General features: G+C 38.1%; 1 protein-coding gene across 1 annotated transcript; it reads right to left on the reverse strand.

Annotated features, from left to right (window-relative positions):
* Positions 1-2,917: 2,917 nt before the first annotated feature.
* LOC108620123 (uncharacterized) lies at positions 2,918-4,895 on the reverse strand. Its single transcript, XM_089474568.1, has 2 exons — positions 4,210-4,895; positions 2,918-4,112 (listed from the first exon to the last, which is right to left on the reverse strand). The coding sequence occupies exons 1-2, from the start codon at positions 4,252-4,254 to the stop codon at positions 3,012-3,014; spliced, it is 1,146 nt and encodes a 381-aa protein (XP_089330694.1). The 5' UTR covers positions 4,255-4,895; the 3' UTR covers positions 2,918-3,011.
* Positions 4,896-20,868: the final 15,973 nt, after the last annotated feature.

Raw genomic sequence — 20,868 nt, forward strand, 5'->3', positions numbered from 1 at the left:
GCAGCAGCGGTAGCGGTAGAGGTAGAGGTAGAGGCGGTGGGAGCAGCTACGTCTGCAGCTTCCACTTAAAATATACACTAAGCGAAAAGAAAAAAACATAAAACCATAAATAAAGGCAAGCCAGAAAAAGCAAAAAACAAAAACAATAAGAGCGAGAGAAAAAAAAGCACACGCGTTAAACAAGTTTACGCATTTACAAAACTTTTCCGCAACCTTTATTTATTTTATTTTTTACTTTTTTTGGTGGACAACATTATGATCCAAAGATCTAGCCGGCTAATAGATAGATTTAAATACTAGTCTGTCAACTAATTTTCATACTCATTAGTGCCAGAAAAGGTGAGTGCGAAGAGAGCGACTGAGCGGGAGAGAGAGAGAGAGAGAGAGAGAAAGAGAGAGAGAGAGATGGCTAAGGGCGCGCACGAACGAATTCGTTTTGAAGGTCATGGGTTTTATGGCTTTATGCGAACTGGTCGAATCTGGCAGTCACTCTGACCGCATGGATTCAATTAAAGAAATTAATTGAATTTCAGTTTGACACAAAATTAACAGAAAATGAAAAATTGGAGAAAAACGAAAGGGTCAAACCATTTGCAGAGGTAAAGCAGACCAGCCCAGCGCCAGCTCCAGCCCCAGCTTAACAGATCTTGGCAAGATCAAAGCAGCCCGCATCCCGCATCCCCATGCCAAGAATGCAAAATGATGTGATTCAGCTTGGCTTGGCCCAGTTGCGTTGCCATTACGTAGCACTTTCTAAAAAAAAAAAGATGCCAAACGGCCTTGAGAACACTGAGCGGACACGCATAGTGATATGTGAGTAGAGCTCACAGCCTTACATAATATGTAGAGCGCATGGGAAGTCTTCGGCGAGTCGGCCCAGTGCGGGAGTCACGGATCCACTTTTACTTCGAGCATGGCCTGCAAAGGTTCATGAACCTGTAACAGGCACAGCTCACAACATTTCTTAATCACTACAGCCTGGAATTGTCTTCGTTTATTTAAGGGCAATCCAACATTGACGGATTGCAGTTGTATCCCAAGAGACAGGTCCAAATGAGTCAAGGATTGGCAAGCCTCCTATTTCCATTGAACAGGAAGTCAAACATGATATGTTGACATTGTAATTATTTATCAGAATGTACGAATAGGAGAAGTAGCGACAAATCGACTCATTAGTAAATTGCCTTGAAAGGTTACGAGCAACATTTACATATGCCAATTATTAACATATGTTACCTCGACAACATACATATATTATTAAGGCAAAGCAAGATTCTTTATATATTAATTTATACATTAAAGGCATAACATAACATTGGCAAACAAAAAAAAACTTTATATACATAAATATCATATCATAATATACCTATGCATACACATAATATGCATCGTTTACATCATATAAATTGTATTGATACCTCATATCATTACATGTACCATACACATAATATTAATCGTGTACATATTATACACATCATATACATCATATACATCATAAACATCATAAACATCATAAACACCATATACAACATATACATCATATACATCATAAACATCATATACATCATACACATCATATACAACATATACATCATACATCATACATACATCAGAACACATACATACATCATAGACATCATATACATATCATCATCATACATAGACATCATATACACATATACACATATACATCATAAACATCATAAACATCATATACATCATATACATACAGACAACATCATAACATCATCATAAACATCATAAACATCATAAACCCATATACAACATATACATCATATACATCATATACATCATATACATTATATACATCATATACATCATACACATCATATACATCATATACATCATATACATCATATGCATCATATACATCATAAACATCATAAACATCATATACATCATATACACAATATACATCATATACATCATACACATCATATACATAATATACATCATACACATCATATACATCATATACATCATATACATCATTTGCATCATATACATCATATACATCATATACATCATAAACATCATAAACATCATAAACATCATGTACATCATACAAATCATATACATCATATACATCATATACATCATATACATATGCATCATATACATTATATACCTCATATACATCATATACATCATAAACATCATAGACATCATATACATCATATACATTATATAAATCATATTCATCATATACAAATATATATGTACATCATATACATGTGCATTTGCAGTGGTTTAACATTGACATAGAAAAGTCCAATTTCTTATACATAATATAAATCTTAATTATATACCCCTACATTAAATACATCTACATTATATAGATCTACATAATTCATCACGCAGAGTGCTAACATTGGCATAGAAAAATCCCAACTTCCTCTACATATGCATAGCAGAGTGTTAACATTAGTTACTGAGATTGCATTTACATAAACGCGAACGTCACGAAATAATTAACACAGCTGAATTATGGGTTATAAATTGATATGAGCTAACTAAATGCAGCTCGCTTAAACGGATTGGGCCAAGTTTGAGTTAACTTTTAGATTGCTTATTTCAGATAGAAAAATGTAAATGAATTCAAATTTTCTTCAGCTGTGCCTTAGTTATTTCTTAAATGGATCCATATTTGATTTACACTGACTGCAGTTTCATATATCAAATGTGGCAAGAGTATCTCAGCTTCGATTTGTCAGCTGATCAATTCCGATATCCGACTAATTAAAATTAATGGCAGTGCTAGAGGCTCAAAGTGAATCTTCGTTATGAGCGAATGGACCGTGACGAGCTCTGCGAGAATATTGGATTGACATTTCAAATTATAGTTTCATTTAAGATGGTTCGACTGACTACGTCATTCAATTTAAAAGTCGGTAAGTAGATTTCGTTTTGAATTTTTATTATTCACAAAAAGGAGAAGGAACATAGATGTAAAAGGAGAGAGAGGACAAAGATGGAAAAAGCTAAGCAGCTTAGTAAACATAGCCGCCGTTGGAGCCGTATTGTGTGCCATAGCTGGCGGAGCCGCTTGAAGAGGCAGCCTGAGCCGTGTATGTGGGCTGGACAAGAGCAGATACAATCTTGTTGTTGGCTACGTTGGATTCCTCAATGCCATTCGATGTGGGCTCCTGGTACAGATGGGCAGGTGTGACGGTATTGGCACCAATGGCAATCGGCGCCTTCGGCACGCCGTAGGTAACGTGGGCAACGCGATCGCCCTGAGTAATGAACTGTTGCGGTGTATAGGTATTGGCGCCAATGTTGAACGACTGTGTCTGCACTGAACTTGAGACTGATCCCAGATTCTGAGGGATCAAATGAGCTGGCTGGTAGCTGCTGGTATCTGCACCGACAATGAGCTGTGCGGTAGATGCTTGCTGATTCTGAGGGATCAAATGAGCTGGCTGGTAGCTGCTGGAATCACTACCAGGCAGGACTGCTGGGGCCGTTGAGCTGCTGGTGTCCACATTGATAACAACCTGTCCGGTAGCTGCTTGCTGATTCTGAGGAATCAAATGAGCTGGCTGGTAGCTGCTGGTGTCTGCACCGACAATGACTTGAGCTTGCTGATTTTGAGGAAGCAAATGAGCTGGTGTGTAGCTGCTGGGATCACTACCGGGCAGTACTGCTGGGGCCGACGAGCTACTGGTGTCCACGTCGATAACGATCTGTCCGGTAGCTGCTTGCTGATTCTGAGGTATCAAATGAGCTGGCTGGTAGCTGCTGGTATCTGCACCGACAATGACTTGAGCTTGCTGATTCTGAGGAAGCAAATGAACTGGTGTATAGCTGCTGGAATCACTACCAGGCAGGACTGCTGGAGCCGATGAGCTACCGCTGCTGATGCCTGCACCGACAACGACTTGAGAAGTAGTTGCCTGCTGATTCTGAGAAATCAAATGAGCTGGCGTGTAGCTGCTGGAATCACTACCGGGCAGCACAGCTGGCGCCGACGAGGATGAGGATGCGGAGGAACTGCCATAGGCATAGCCAGAGCCTTGTCCCACATTGAGCAGGTGACTTACATCGGCGGCCACTAGGCCGACCAAAGCCAAAGCGATAACGCAGAACTTCTGCGATAGACAAGTGAGAAGAAAGACCGAAATTCAGTATCAAAATGTTATCGATTCGAGCATTTCACTCGATAAGTGTTTCGTTCTTAGAACTTACCATGTTTAGGGTCTGTAGACTTTGTTGATCTGTTGTTGCTGGCATCGAGGTATCAAGTTTTTATACGAAAAACTATCGAATGGAACACTATAATGGGGTGCTCTATGCTAATTAACGGTTTATGTCTTACTCGTCTCTTTTGTTTTTATAGAAACTCACAAATGAATATATATGTGTATAAATATATATATATTTAAACAAATTTCTAAAGCCCAAAAACAAATTCTCTGTTGGCTTGCTTCATCGTCCAGCTAATAGAAGAGGTGGCAGCGAATCGACTATCAATATGTATCTATCAGACGTAAACAAAACGACATCCGTACAAAATACTGATTAGAACGTCTCCGACATCTGAACGGCCTCCACTAATTATGATCGCATCTCTCGTCGCACCATTCGTCACACCAAATATTATTTAAAAATCACAAATTAGCGCAAACTGTTTCATTAATATATAATTTTCATTATATACTGTCGCTTTTTTTCGGGTTCTATAAGCGGCTTTGGGTCGGAAACCAGTTTTCACACGGCAGCCTCCAGTAGTAATATATTCACTTGGCAACCTGTACACTTGAGCCCAAATCTGTCGACTTCACAGAGCAATAACTGTCTTTAGAAACCCAATTATCGCATCTTGAATGGCATTCAATCAATAACTCTGCCAAGAAGAACATCAGCACTGAAGCTTGTTTGCTTTTCAGCGCTCTCAAAACTAAGTATACCCAGTGAAGTCGTTTGAACTGTATCAGAAGTTCGCATCTTCGATATTTGAGTGCATTTATATTCTATTTGTCGTCTCTGAGTCTGCTCTGAGAGTTTAGTACTATTGTTTGTCTATTATGCGAAGATCGACGAGCCTTAGTTATACAAAATACGAGTTTGTATTGATATGGTAATAAAACTATTTTGTTACTATTTTATTATTTGTTTCTTTTTTTTTTTTTTTTTTTTAGGCTTACAAAGGTTTTGATTTATCATTTAAATCTATTTTTTATTATTCTTTAAATTAGTTTAGTGTTTTTTAGTGGATTTCTGTTATAAATATATTGTATAATATGTATGTTTTTGTAAACAAATTTAAGCCATACAAAATTGTTATCTAGCATTTGCCTGCATTTGTTATTATTGTTAAAATTACTAAAAAAAAAAAAAATAAAAAAATAAAAAAAAAATAGCAGGTCTAACTGCTTAAAAACAATATTTTATGAAAATGCAAAAAATTTCTTTACATTATAATTATAAAAAAATATATTTTAGAGAATATTTAAAAACATAATTGTTATATATGTTTATTTTAGATTTTGATTATGATTAATTATTATTTTAGTGATTTATTACTAACATTTATATCAAATATATCTCTTTATTATTTATTATTTATGTTTTATTCTAAATTATAAAAAATAATAAAAATGCCTAAAACTTATTTTGAAAATAAATGCAAAAATTAAATACATCAAATTTGGTACGTGCCGTAACTATGAATGTCAAATTAAGTATATAATTCATTTACATTGGTTGATATGTCAAACATTTGCATATTCACAGGGTATATACTAGTCAAGCTCGTTTGTTAATGGCATTCGTGCTATAAATGTTTTCTTACCACATTAGCATTATAATCATCCTGTTCTGTTTTTATATAGAACTGGTTGATTGGCAATTAAAATATAGTCTTACATTTCGTTTCTGGCAACTTAACAGATTAACTCGTTTTTATTGTTATATAATGGATGACAGAGGCGAAGAGTGAGGGCTTTGGTTTGCGTATATGACTTAACATTTATAGAGTCGATGTAACTTAAGGCTATATCGTTTAATTAGCAATAAATTAGTAATACTTTTACTTTCTTATGATTTTTTAAGAAGTGAGTGAAACGTGAATATGACTTGAAGGTGTGTCAGCTTGGGATTTAAGGAAATCATTTTGACCTGGGAGTATGTTTTATGACTGCTAATTCGAACAGTTCAAGTCGATAAGCTCGTGCTTGACGTAAAAGTTTCGGAAATTTATTCTTTGCTTAAAAAAGTCTAGAAACTGCTAGAATTGGTTCTATTGATATTCATTCCAATTCATTTGATATTCATAACTTTTCTAGATTTGCAGATCTAGATAAGCAAAAATCAGGATTTAATGCCAAGAGCCTAATGTGGGAATGATGCTCATTATGAATGTGAAACTATCATTATGTTTGTTTGCTTGTTCGCATCTTTCTTTCTTACAGCCCGGCTAATAAGATTTAGTTAATATGAGACATTATGTGATTCCGGCTGTCGACTGCATGAATATTTATTATACTTAGCGTGATGGCGGCCCAACTTGTTTTCGGACCGCAAACTTACACAAAAATGCAAATCGTACGCGTCAATCTTGTCACATGCTCATATATTTATGGGCGTCTACAAATGCCAAACAGTGAGTTTCATTCAGCTGGACCAGCTCTGGGCCCATTAGATGGCCCAGGGATTGACTCATGATTCTATCGCAGCTGTCACAGCTATCGCATAATTATGAAACCAGAAATCCGATGAACTCCGTCGAACGGGTTTCGATTCATCATCACCGGCTCTAGGCATATTATTAAGTGAACTATGTTCTCTGTAAAATATTCATATATTAGCTAACGAGCCTGTGGACAAACCCGAAACTTTTTTGACTTTATTTTGTTAATTTTATTTTATGCGTGTTTTTCTTTTTTCCTTTTTTTACTAATTTTTGTATATTTTATGATCAATTTAATATTCTCAATTCTGTTTAGAAGAGACTTACATTCCTTTGTTTCTATCCATAATAATAAACAGCGCTCACTAAACAGGTTCTTTTGAATTTGAGCGGACCCTTAAATAAACCCCCCAGACAGTATAAATATAGAATAGGTATTATAATCCAATAAAATAGAAACCGATTATATGTTAACAAAAGCTCCATAGTATACTATTATCGATGTTTCTAGAAACTACATACATAATTATATATTTAAATATATACATTGTTTTATTATATTCAAGTTCCAACAATAGAATATATGTAAATGTCTGCACAATTTACAGCTCAGTATGGGTGCTGGGAAACACTCTTGCCACTTTGTGGTTTCAGGTATACGATCCTAATCAGATAGGAATATATGCATATACTATTTTGTGAGGCAGCAAAGGAGACATATTTTTAATTATAAATATATATAGTTTTATTTTTAACTGTACTGATTATCAAGTTATGCTTACAAAATAAAGTTCCTTTCAATAATAAATATAATAAATTTGAGATTGGGACTGAGATATTAGAAAGAAATCGATATAGAATATACGAGATACTGACAAATAAATATGCAAAGATAGACATATAGACATCAAAATAGTTATAGGGATATCTATCGATGTATATTGTTTTTGTATAGATATACAGATACATAGATAGACGGTAATGCATAGAAAGACATATAGATAGGTAGATATATTGGTATACAATAGAGTGATAGATAGGTAAACAGATATATAGACAGACAATAGATAGATAGACGACAGATAGATAGATGAGCATGTGCCAAGCTATCTTAGTTTTGATCAATAAACTGTATACTATATGGGGTCGACCATACCTTCAACCATTGGCAATGAACAAATAACTCAGTTGAACCAGATCCAGTAGTTGCTCTCTCTCTATCCTGATCTATATCTATTTCTTTCTAGCTCTAAAAAAAAACCACAAAACATGCTCGATTAAATCTGCAATTTAATAAATTTTGTTTATTTCTGAGTCAAATAAATGTGCATTTTTTGATATGCCATGTTCTATCTTATTCGTGGAGCGAATATCGTAAATAAAGACGGAAACTTGTTGGGTCTTGGAGACAAGTGTCAACAGCTGACTTGATTAAGCTGGGCTCAACCAAGCTAAGTAGTTTTTGTGTTTGTCAATGTTGTTGCTGCTTCTTCTGGTATAGCGAGCTTGATTTAGTATAAGCGCTGGCATGATATAGTAGCTGGCTGGCAGACAGGAGACAAGAGTATCTGGTGATCGACATGTGGCATATAAATCTGTGCGTTTATCTATGATCAAAGCGTAAGCATTGATCGGGGGGACCGACTTGAGGTGGCCGAGACAACTGGTAGCCGGCATTCAATGCTGGCTATGTGAGGTGGCACTTGGCCAAAATTTACCCACTTGCCGGCTTTGTTTGTCTCTGGCAAACACTGCCAAACACTGAGGTCAAAGCAAAACTGACGCTAAACATCGCCGCATAACAATTGCGGAACAGTCCGCGCATTATTTGCGAGCCGGCAATGAGCCGAGTTGAGCTGAGCTGCGCCGAGTCAATTGTAAAATTGCATTCCGAGGCAGGGCTGACAAATAGACGGAGAGGCAGGCAGACAGATACACATTGTACTCACTGTATTTCACACTCCAAACACATGCCGTATGCCAACGGCTTTTAACAAGTGTCAAAAAAAAACAAACACATCAACGAAACGCCGGAGTGTGCATATTTATTTGCGACACTCTTGGTAGGCGATAAATATTTGCTTACTCTATGGTGTATAACATAGATATTATTATTACATTAAATAGTCGGCGAAGGAAATGAAAAAAATGTTGGGAAATTGAGCTCGCATTCAAGAATATTATCTGATATTGGATATGTCGCAATAGCTTAGCAAGAGATGCTTAGATGCAAAATTTTAGGTTCTGTTTATTGTTCTTCTAGAGAGTTCTTCTAGGAACTATAGTCTTAACATCTGAATATTTGCGTCAGATTATCGATAACATTTTGTTTTAAGTGATTTTAGTTTTTAGTTACAATTATCATATTTACTATATAGATTCCTCCAATTTTATTTTTTAGTTTTGAATACGAATATTATCCCCTATTAGCCTCGACTCGCCGAAATTTTGGTAGGCAAATTAACAAGTAAATACCAAAAAATTAACAATATTATCTGGGCATTTCTGAACATGAACTTGTCGCTAATTGAGCCCTTGTATTATAGATTTATATGGGTCAAGTCAAAGTGTGAAGTTTGTATCTACATTATGGGATTATGGCCGGCAAGGCACTTAATTAAAAGACACTTTGCTCAGTTAACATGGCGCAAAGCGATTGTAGCCAAACTAACCTGAGCTCAGGTAACTATATCTTGTTGTTGCTGAATTCACAAAGGGAGGTGTGCATTGCACTGTGTGTATGTTGGCCAAGCGCGAATAGCAATAATGCAACACTCATGCAGCTAGAAAGAGGGAGAGAGAGAGAGAGAGAGAGAGAGAGAGAGAGAGAGAGAGAGAGAGAGAGAGAGAGAGAGAGCGAGAGAGAGAGAGAGGGAGAAGGAGGGATGATCAGTTACGTCAAGCAATGTGATGTGCTTCTTCGGCAAGTACCACATATGCCATGAGATTCGCAAAGAGAGGCGCGTTATTTAACTTCTTTTGAGTGTGTTATTAAAACAAAGCAGCTAATATATGTCGCCATCTTTGTCTCTGTGTAAGATGCAAACATAGTCAGCTACCCCTTCACACCTGTCCTGCCTCTGAGGTGAGCGGCATTGCTAGTGGCCTAAACAGCAGTTACCAGCTATTTAGCTGCAGCTGCCGCTGCTACTGCTGCTTCTGCTGCTGCTGCTGCTCGACGCCTAATTCGATGGGCAAACATTGAAACTGAAAGTTGGTCGACGCTTTGCGGTTTGGAAGGCGAGGCAGTGGATTTTATTTAATTAATTAATGCTAAAAACTATTTTAGGATTGGCCAATACCCATCTTTGGCTATATATGTAACTATAGCTATATATTTGTATGTATATGAATCGCTAGCCGAAGTTGTCTGTGTCTGCTTAATCTGTGAGGGACTAAGCAATAATCTAGAGATTATAAATGTATATATATATATATATATATATATATATATATTTTATTTTATATTTAGATAGATGTGTATATACAAATTTATATATCTGTCTCATTATATGTGTGTGAGTATCTGCAAGTATCTGCATCTACAGCAATGTTTTTTATTTATATGTGTAGTTATAGCTGTACATACATATATCTATATGTTCAATATATCTATGTTTTTGTATCTGTATCTTAACTGAGTATATAGCTGTATCTATAGCTAATTGCATCTAGTATTGAATTTACATGTCTATCTTGGTATACGTCAAGAAGTATACATATATATCTATTGCTATAACCGTCTCTATATCTTTTGAAGTATATGTATCTATAGGTACGCATCTATAGCTACATCTGGAAATGGAGCTATACGTAGCTGTATCTCTAGACATATGCCTTTTTCTATCTCTATCTTTAACCATAGCAACATCTGTATCTTTATAGCTCCATCTAAACATCTATCGGTGCATTTACAGCTGTATCTCTAGCTATATCTCTGCTTGCCATGCCGCTGTAGCTCGCGCTGTATCTGCAGCCATGTATCTGGCGCTGTTAATGCGTCAAAAACGAAGCAGTTGGATTATTTACACTAATTGACGCCTTAAGGCAATCGATTTTATTATCTTGTCTGCGCCAAGGTTCGACAAATTGAATTCGTATAGATATATAAATAAATATGGAAATAAAAATAAGTGATTATCATCAATTGGAGAAGTGAGCAGCCGAACATTCGAAGGGTGCTCTTCGTCTAGCGCAGCCTTTTTTTTTATTTCATTTCTCTTGTTCATATTATCAGATGTGCATGTGTGTGTTTTTAATTGTTTAATAACATAACGCGAAATGGGGTTTTACTTATTTATTTATTTATTTATTTTTTGCTTTTCAGTTTTCTTGCCGAACAAAAAGTAGTGTTACTAATGGAGGCCAACAGCCTTGGCCAGAAACACATTTTTGCCGGTCACGGCTGCCAAATATTTCTCTAAGGATAGATAGTGAGCCAAATTAAACTAAATCCGTGCCATAAGACAATAGAATGTATGCATTATTTTAGTAATTACTTCAACTACTCTTGTGTCTGTGCAAATGTGAAGGGCATAATAGCGAGCTAAAACGTTTTTTCTTTGGCCTAGAAATTAGTTGCGATCATCGCCGATCATGAATTATGCTGTATTTCTCTACACTGTTTAAGTGTTTGATTAAATTTGTTTTCTTTTTTTGCAGAGCGCGATTAATGAGCTATGTATATATCATAAGTTGTATTTGTATCTGTAGTGGCATCTATCTATTTAAGTGATTGTATATATGGATCTATTTAGTTTCAGCCAACTGTAGTTGTATCTGTATCTATAGCTCTAACTGTATAATCATCATATAGATATATATCTGCAGCAACCAGATAAGCTGTATCTGTGTGTGTATTCTTACACAGAGCTCTTGCTCTATAGAGATATGAGTCCTTATCTATGTATATCTATTCGTATCTCAGTGTATCTATCTATATCTATATCTAATATTTGTATCTTTAGCTACATCTGAGCATGTAGCTATTGTATTTTCATACCCTGAACCGATTGAAAATGGAAAATCAGGGTATAATGGAATCATCGCAGACCCCATAAAGTATATATATTCTTGATCAGAACGACGAGCTGAATCGATATAGCCCTGTCCGTCTGTCCGTCCGTCCGTATGAGCAAGCCGATCTCAGAAGATATTAGAGCTAGAGAGCTGAAATTTAGCAGGCATACTCGTGTATACCATAGGCAGTACAAGTTTATCTTATTTTTTCGATAACTCGTCCGATAACTTTTTATCGAGAATAATCGAAAAATCGCTGCTAACTGCGCAGTCGGCAGTCGGATGCGTGTGTATGCATGTGTGCAAAAAAGAAGTGCAGGAGTTGAATATCAGCTTGGAGGGTGCAGGGTATCTCCCAGTCGAGCAGTCTCGACTGGAGCCTTCTTACTTGTTTGTATCTGTGAGTGTAGTTCTAGATGTGTCTCCATATCCATTAAAAAAGTTTTATTCACGCCCATCAGAGTAAATTTGTATTAATATCTACATCTAGCTCTAGCCAAATATGTTTCTCTAGTCAGAGTCTCTATCTCAGTTTATAAGCATACTTGTTTGTACCCGTATCTATACTTGAATTTGGCTAGTTTAAGGCACAAGCAGAGTGTGCCTAGATCCAGCTGTCTCGCATAGCCTAATTTTTGAAACTGGCTCAAAGTTTATGACAATTTCGCCAAATATAGCAAAACAGGAAAATTATATTAATTTCAGTTGTTTTTTTTTTTATGTACAAAATTTACATTCTACTTCGGATTTACGAATTAGATATTATGCAAATGTAAGTGAAGCAGCACACCGACTCGCAGACTCCCTGCATTTGCTGTCAATATAGAGCATAACTACGAGAAGGACGGAAAAGGGAGTCAGAGTGTGTTCTAGGCATTTGCATAATAGTGTCAGCCGAATGCGGCTGATATCCATAGAGTTGACACGTTCGATACATAAAGCTTCAGCTGGGCCGGCAGATGGCAGGTGGGCGGGGCAAGGGGGATGCGCAGCTGTTAACCGGTTTCGATTATTGCGGCATTCGTGGCCAATGAGTGAGCAACACTTCGGGCCACGCCGACTCCAAGTTGTTTTTCTATTTTGTTTTTTGTTTTTCCTTTTTTTTGCCGGCTCAGCGCGTAATTTGCTCGGCAATTACAAAATCAAGCCGCGAATCAGGTTTTCACATAGTTTGCATTGCTCGAAGTAACACTTCGTCAGCTGCATTGGCATTCAGATAAATTAATTGATAAACTCTGATTGCCATAATTATTAGCCTTTCGAGTGGCCATCAATTTGTCCAACGATTTCACGATCGGCGCGCAGAAACTGCACCCAATTGTGACAGCGTGAGAAAATCGGAACAAGTCTGCCTCGTATGCATACATAACTCATCTGCTCACCTTCTCTCCCACATACGTATGACAGAGCTTTGAGTTTTTCCTTGTCAAGCTGGGCATATTGTATATTGGGTGACGGGGAATTCCCCTTAAGCATCGATTTGTCAAATATATGCATAATTTATATTTTTGTAATTTATTATTTTGGTGTTGAGTTCATAAAGTCGTTTTTAGAATTCTTTTCAGAGTTGAATGGCTTTGCAGGCAGCCGGGTAATGCCATCAAATGAGCTGCGCTCTATTGTCTAGAGAGGGCTTTTCCATGACTGAAATATACATATATATGTATATGTTTGTATATACATCTATGTCTTAGCAACAATCAAATGATGTTCTGCTTCGGCTGTAAGATGGACGCTGTCATTTGAATAAATCCATATTTCAAAAAATTATTACAGCTTTTGGCATGGAAAAGAACTCAAGATAGTCTGAACTCTTAAATGGTAACAGAATTAAATCATGAGATTGGTTACCGGCTGCGAATGGTTCATAAGAAACATCACATTGCACCGATACCTGAAACTAGCCACGGTCTTTAATGAAATGAGAAAAGGCAGGCAAGAAAACATGCTCACTAGTTGACGCACAGCTACCATTATTATATTATTATTGTATGTGTTAGCGACAGCATTAACAGATAACAAGCTCACGAAGGGGTTACTGGAGTGCCTAGTATGGCTTAATAAAACATAAAAGGTAAAAATAAAACTTTTATCAATTTTTATTATACAAATTAGTATATATCTAATAACGTTTATTGAAGCCATACGAGGTACTCCAGTAACCTCTTGGTGAGCTTTTCGTCTAGTTATTCTTGGCGGCTAATTTGCGTTAGCTGTCACTAATATTTACAATATTTACAAGTATTTATATAAAAATCTACAAATAATATAATATTATAAATGAACAGGAATATAATATATCAAAATGATATAGTTCATTCGTTGTATTATAGTTCATTTCATATGACTATTTTACCTTTACAAATTTTCTGAAAATGTGGACCAAGACGAAAGTCTTTCAAAAAGTATGTTTGTTACATTTTTCTTCATTACAGGTATATCTTTCAAGCACAACACTTAAACAAGAGCAAAACGAATTGAATGAGTTGAATTGCGCTCCGAATGCTTCCGACTGTCAAGTCGAGTTTTCAATTGTTGTTCTTTTTCTTCCAGTTTTCGCTCCGCCCATTCGGCCACGGCCTCTGCACGTTTTCCTCGTCCAGTGTTAGTGTATTCATTGCATTTTATGACTTATTGTCAATCATTTCACTAAGTGTCGAGCACTATGAGACAAATCACATACACATATTCACACACATTTGGCTTTTGATCTGTCTTACAGCAGATCTCTAATATAATACACATATTATAAGATTTATTTAAAATATCTAGGCATACGTATTATAGTATAGGGCAACTATTAGATAGATGGACAACGTCTCCCTCTGCACCTCACGATGATCAAGCATAACTATAGTCTATGGAATCCAACATGCATTGGTTTTGATTTGCTATCAATTTTTTGTGCTGCCTAAAAGTATGCAATGATTTTGTACTCCATCAGATGAAGCTTTGCAGGCCAATGACCCACGCAAGAAAGAAATGCTCTAAGCTACTCATATATTATAAATTTATTTAATTGATGTGATTTATACGGCTTTCACACTTAATAATAACGTTTCGGTTGCTTTGTTATATGCAGGGACCCAAGCATTGTCTGCACAGCTAGCAATTACCAATATGTTGAAAAATAATCAGGCTAATAAGCAAAGATTTAATGGCATGCTGTTGTTGCTGTTGCGATAGTTGTTGTAGTTGCTATTATTGTAAGCTAGTGATGGTGCTGCTGCTGTCTGGGCTATTCGCCTAAAGCACTTGGAGCGATATCTTTGCCCGTGCTTGGGTGTCTCGGTGTCTCTCAGCCGGCCACTTTAATTAGCCCAAGTGGCAGGCAGTCGTAAAAGCAAAAAAGCGTTGCCTACTTTCAGGCGGCCATTAAAAATTAAATGCATATCAAAGAAATAACTGCCGGGCAGGGACAGCTCGATCCGCAAGAGCCACAGCAGCCGCAGGCTCAGGCACATCACGAGAGTAAGAGGAAGACGAAGCGGAAGACGAAGAGGAAGACGATGAGGAAGAGTAGGAGGCAGCGGAATACAGGTCCTGCACTAAGTAAACGACACTAAAATATTACGTGCACATATGCCAAGACCCTCTATAAGACAAATGATGAGCAGCAACAGCAGCCGACCCACATGGGGGGGATGGGAGGCCATGATGCGGCAAGCGCCGTTAGAGGCAGCCAAGCCGAGCAATCAGGCAAAATGAGGTGCATTTTTCAGCAGTTGTCGGTCCCGGGCATCAAATAATACCCAAAAATAATCACAAGGCGACAAAATGTTGCATATAATGCGGCTGCTTAGACAGGCAGACGCGCCAAGTGTGTGAGAGACAGAGAGAGAGAGAGAGAGAGAGAGAGAGAGAGCGAGAGGGAAAGGGAGTGTGAGTGGGAGGAGCAGAGGAGATGGTTGACTGCCTTGAGGCTGGCACGAGACGTGGCTGGTGGCTGGCTATGGTTGTTGATGATGGTCCTGCCAAGGATGTCTGCCTGGGCTCGTGTTAATTATTTTCCTAAAATATTAACAGCAGCAACAACAACAACAGCAGCAACAACAATGGCAACATCAGCCAAATTTGACAAAATTTGATGAGCGAGCCGAAAAACTGAAAATGAAAAATCGCAATTTCCGTCGCTCCGATAACCGCCGGCTAGCACACACACACACACACACACATACATATATATATGTATAAGTATTTATATATATATATATATATATATATATATATATATATATATATATATATATATATATATATATATGTGTGTTTATGTTTTAAGGATTTATAACAATAAAGAAACGGACGTCAGACAGCGACAGCGGCTTAATGAGTGACGGCTGGTCATATTAGATCCGATGCATGAGTACCCCAAACCCATGCACCACACACACACACACACACACACACACACACATCTCTCTATCTGTGTGTGTGTGTGGGTGAGTTATGGCGCATTAAGCTTCCTCCCTTTTTTTTTCTTTTAAGGGAACTCTTAGGTTAAGCGGGGTTCGGTGTTTGGCGTCTTTTACTTGGCATTTGCATTATTCATGTGCTGGCAGGCGTTGTAGTTTTATTTGAAAGCCGAAGCGTTCATAAAAACTCAACTGGCAAGTGCATCGCCAGGACAGAGCGTAGGGCGTTGGGCGTGGGGCGTGGGCAATGCCCTATGCAGCAAAAGGGTTGCAATGCTGCACTAATGAATCACTCATCAATCAGTTAAATAAGGATTCGATCTGGAGTTTGAGACGATTTAAGTTGAGCTTCAGCATTCAGTGGCGCCATCTGGCGGTAGGTGACGCACGATAATCTCATTAACTTGAAGATACGGCTGAAATATTATTAATTTTTGAAGTTTTTCAACTATGAGTATTAGAGATAAAAATATTTTAGTTTAATTAGAAGAGTTTTAGGTTTCTATATATATTATTCAATAAAAAGTTTTTTTTTTTTAATTTTATTTGTTAAAGCCATAGGAGGTTTTCCAATAACCCCTTTGTGAGCTTATTTCAATAAATAGTATCTATATAAATCTACATAACATATATTTAATATTCTATTATTTATATCTTATAAGAAAGTTGAATATATTTATTTTATTTTAAAGATTTGTTTAATGATTATCTGTAGATTTTATAATATATAAAATATTCTAGTGTTCGAAAATTGTACAAATAGCTAGTGTTGTTAGACGTCTAATTTAGACTTTGTTTTTCATTTTGGCTACTTTTTGTACATGAGCTTTATGTATATTTCGGCATTTGCTATACGTTATACAACACTACATTCGAAAGATTGTCATAAATATATTGCATAAATAAATATTGGGTATGAACGAGTTACGACCTCAGCTCAAGTTCCTTTCTAGAAATATAGTATATGTGCTATCATGATCGAATTAAAATATTTTGAAAAATATTCAGATATTTTAGATATAGGCAAGACGCTTTTCCCTGAGCAAATTGTGAATGGAGGGGAGTCGGCCGTAGAGCATTTGTCGTTCGTTGTTTTGCAGTGTTGGTTAATGTTTCATTTTGTGCTGCATTTTACGTGCGCTACCCAGAGCTTTTGATGGGTTTTCTTTCGGGGCGTCGCGCCGTGTGTTGATGTTGATGACAGCGCGGCTGTCACGAGATGAAGTTGTCGTTCAGCGCAATGACTTTGCTGATGATAATGACAATGACAATGATAATTATGATGATGATGATGATGATGCTGATGGCAAGGGCGGGCAGCTAACAGCGCTCGTTAACTTGCCTTTAAGTCAACTTGTTTGACAATCTGCTCAACAACAACAACAACAACAACAACAATAAGAACAACAACAGGAGCAAAGAGTGTTATAAATTGCATTTAGTGTCGGCCCGAGTCATTGGTGATTTGTTATGGCTGCCAGACTTTAGCTAGAGAGAGCGAAAGACAAAGAGAGAGAGAGAGAGAGAGAGAGAGAGAGAGAGAGATGCAAAAGGTCAGATCGGCCAAACACATTGATGAAATGCCACTGGCTAACAATATCCATGCCAAGAGGTGGGCGGTGGTGGGTGGGCGGTATGCAGGGAGCGGGATGTGGGGGCCGTCAAATATGTAAATTGCAAATGCCAGGCAAGGCAACTGGGCGACTGAGCGACTGGGCTCGGAATTGTTTACAAATTTCATACAAAATGCTTCAGCCCGGGCTTGAGCCATGGGCCATGGGCCAAGGTGGACAGTGCCGAGGCCTAGATGTGCATATGCTAAAATAACGCGCCAGTCATAAACTAAAGACTTTGTTTACAAATTAAATGCAGCATGCAACAAGCGACAGAGTCAGAGTCAGACTCGCAGTCGGAGTCGGAGACAGAGACAGAGAGAGAGACAGAGACATCTTCATCCAGGCCGACTATATGGAAAGCAAACGCAAAGGCTTCCAGCCCAAGAGAGAGAGATATGCGCACAGATATACAAGAGTCAGCTCAGAGCCTGCTTATGAATGCGATCTGGCCAGATGGACAGCGGGACTGTGTGCCTGGACCTGGGCAGCCGGACCGATGTCGATGTGGATGTCGATGTCGATGTCGATGTGGATGTGGCTTGCTCCTGGCGCTTGGGTGTGATGCAGTTGTTCGGCTGTCTGTGGCTGTGCCCCATGTACTTTATGCCCACGGTATGCAAAGCAGGGCAGGCCCGCTCCACAGCCGCAGCAACAGCTTCAGCTACATGTGTTTTACATGAATTTTAAATGATATGTTAAATAAAATGCGCAGCTAAACAGCCGACGGGCCCGACGACGACGACGACGACGGCGACGAATGCGTGGACAACACGCAGCGAACAGGCCAAAACGCGACTCGGATGCGGGGCCAAGTGGAAATGCGCTGGGGCAGGCGCGAGCGCGAGTGCTTTAAGCGCACAGTGGTTCACTCTGTCGAAAACCAGCAGCTTAGCCTAGACTATCCTATATAACATGTAATACAATAAAGACTCTTCTATATATGTAAACATATCTCAAGATTGCTAATTAAATTCTATATTCAGTTAAATTATTTTCTTCGATCAAAGAGGCAGTTGAAATTTGTCGCTAGAGCTAACTGATTGTTAAACTAATTGTTAAGCCTAAGCTTGATATTTTTTCTAGCTCAAAAGTAAGTTTGTTTCTTAATTTGTTACAGATCATATTTCCATATTTCCCCTGTTTCTATATCCCTCCCTCTCTCACTTGCACTTTCTGCTTTTGGGTAGACTATACAATAATCATTCTCTCATTCACTCTATATATATCTATCTCGATATCTTTCTATGTCTGCCTCTGTTTCGGTAGAGCAAAAGTCTTATTTAAACCTCTCCCTCTCTCTTTCTCTCTCACCTCTAGTTGATTCCCTTGTTGTCTCTTATTCTCCTTCGCAGTCTCTTTTATTGCTTGTCTCTCTTTCTCTTCATTTAATTCAATCCCTTTCAATCTCTGCATCTCTCGCTCGCTGCCTCTATCTCTCCCTCTCTGTTTCACCCCCTCTCTGCCGCTCTCTTTCTCTGCTTCTGCGCCTCTCTCTGCCTCTCTGCCTCTCTGCCTATCTTTAAATCTGTATCTCCTCATCTTTTACTATCACTCTCTCTTTCTCTCTCCCTTTCCTTTTCCCTCTCCTGCTTATGTCTCTCTCCATATTTTTTCTTCTATCACATTTTCCTCTGTATCTCATCTTTCATACTCCCATTTCTAGTCTCCCCATATATCCCACAACTGCGCTAAACTTTGATTTAAAATGTTCACTAGCGTTTGCCATGTCTTTTAACCACTGTGCGCAGCATCTAAAAACTATGCAAAGTTTATGCGAATCTAAAATATTTGCACTGCACATGCGCATGCACTGCTAGCTCAATTGTTCAGATACATTTATATCTTAAATGCAGGCAAAACTGGGCGCTGCTTTGGCTGCTGCTGCTGCTGCACCCGCCGGCCTGCGTCACAGTTGTAGTTGTTGTGTTAAGTTGGGAGTCCGAGTCGGGAGTGGAGAGTCGCAAAACGTCTGGGGCTAAACCGTTTGCCGGCTGCTGCCTGATGCTATCAATTCAAAGTCAAATGGGGGGACAACAAAACAAATCGGCGCTGCATCTATAATGAGCCCCGTTCTGGCCATGCCACAGATCCCCATGCACCAGACCCAGAGCCGGGCCTAAGTTTGCGGCCCGAATCTCAATTGTTGGCCATATGGCTTTCGGGCCTTGGCCATGTTTTCCTGAGCATGTGCTCATTGAGTTGTTGTTGCTGCTGCTGTTGTTATTGTTGTTGTTGTTGTTGCACGATGTCTGACTAGGGACACCCACCCAATGCATACACACACACACACACACACACACACACACACGCAACGTTGTGCGTTGCCCTCAAGGTAATCGTCGTCCGATTCCAACTCGAACTGCGACTCGCAGTCGAATTATTTCTGTTTACCTCAAAGCTGATCAACTGAGTACTCGCCTCTCTCTCTCTCGCTCTCGCAGCTTCTCTCTCTCTCTCTCTTTTCCCCTCCCGCATTTCCTCTTGTTCTTCTCTGTCTGTCTGTGTGTTTACCTCATTGACTGCAAAGTTGTGGACTGCCGCACAATTGAATCGCTCCGGCCCATAAATGTCTTTATTATAAGCCAACTGCTTTTGGCCAATTTGTGGTCTCAACTACCTTCTCCTCTCCTCTCCTTCCACTGACTCTTCTCTTACTTCGTCTTCTTCTTCTGCTTGATTTTAACCGTTAAATGCAGTCACTCTTTCTATGCCCATGAGGATTAATAAGTAAATTCTATAAATGTACTTGAAACTTAAGCCATAAAAAAAGTATGAGTAATCTAAATTGAACATTAAATTCATTGATTTAAATTTATTTATTAAATATTTGATATACGAGAACTTACATATTACTATGTAGTTATATTATACCGTGGTTGAAATAATATTTAAATATTTCCTCTTAAACATATGTTATGTAACATACTTATGTTATACATATGTTAACACATTTTTACAGTATTCTATGAGTAACAGTCTCTGCCTCTCTGTATTTCATTCCCTCACTATCTCTCTCGCTCATTCATTCCGTCTATCTCTTTCCCTACCTCTCTCTCTCTCTCTCTCTCTTCAGTATATATTTATAGATATTACGTTCGGTATTTTTAGTATTCCTTAAAATATGCCTATTAATAAATAAACTCTTACGGAAATATTTGCATATATA

Source organism: Drosophila arizonae, chromosome X (genome assembly GCF_054131065.1).
Source record: "Drosophila arizonae isolate 15081-1271.41 chromosome X, UAZ_ARI_1.0, whole genome shotgun sequence".
Lineage (NCBI taxonomy): Eukaryota > Metazoa > Arthropoda > Insecta > Diptera > Drosophilidae > Drosophila > Drosophila arizonae.

Bases quoted from the DNA above. Each gene is read 5' to 3' on its own strand.
- LOC108620123 (XM_089474568.1), bottom strand. From the start codon at position 4,254: ATGCCAGCAACAACAGATCAACAAAGTCTACAGACCCTAAACATG. The intron at 4,113-4,209 runs GTAAGTTCTAAG...TGTCTATCGCAG, and splicing joins GTCTACAGACCCTAAACATG to AAGTTCTGCGTTATCGCTTT.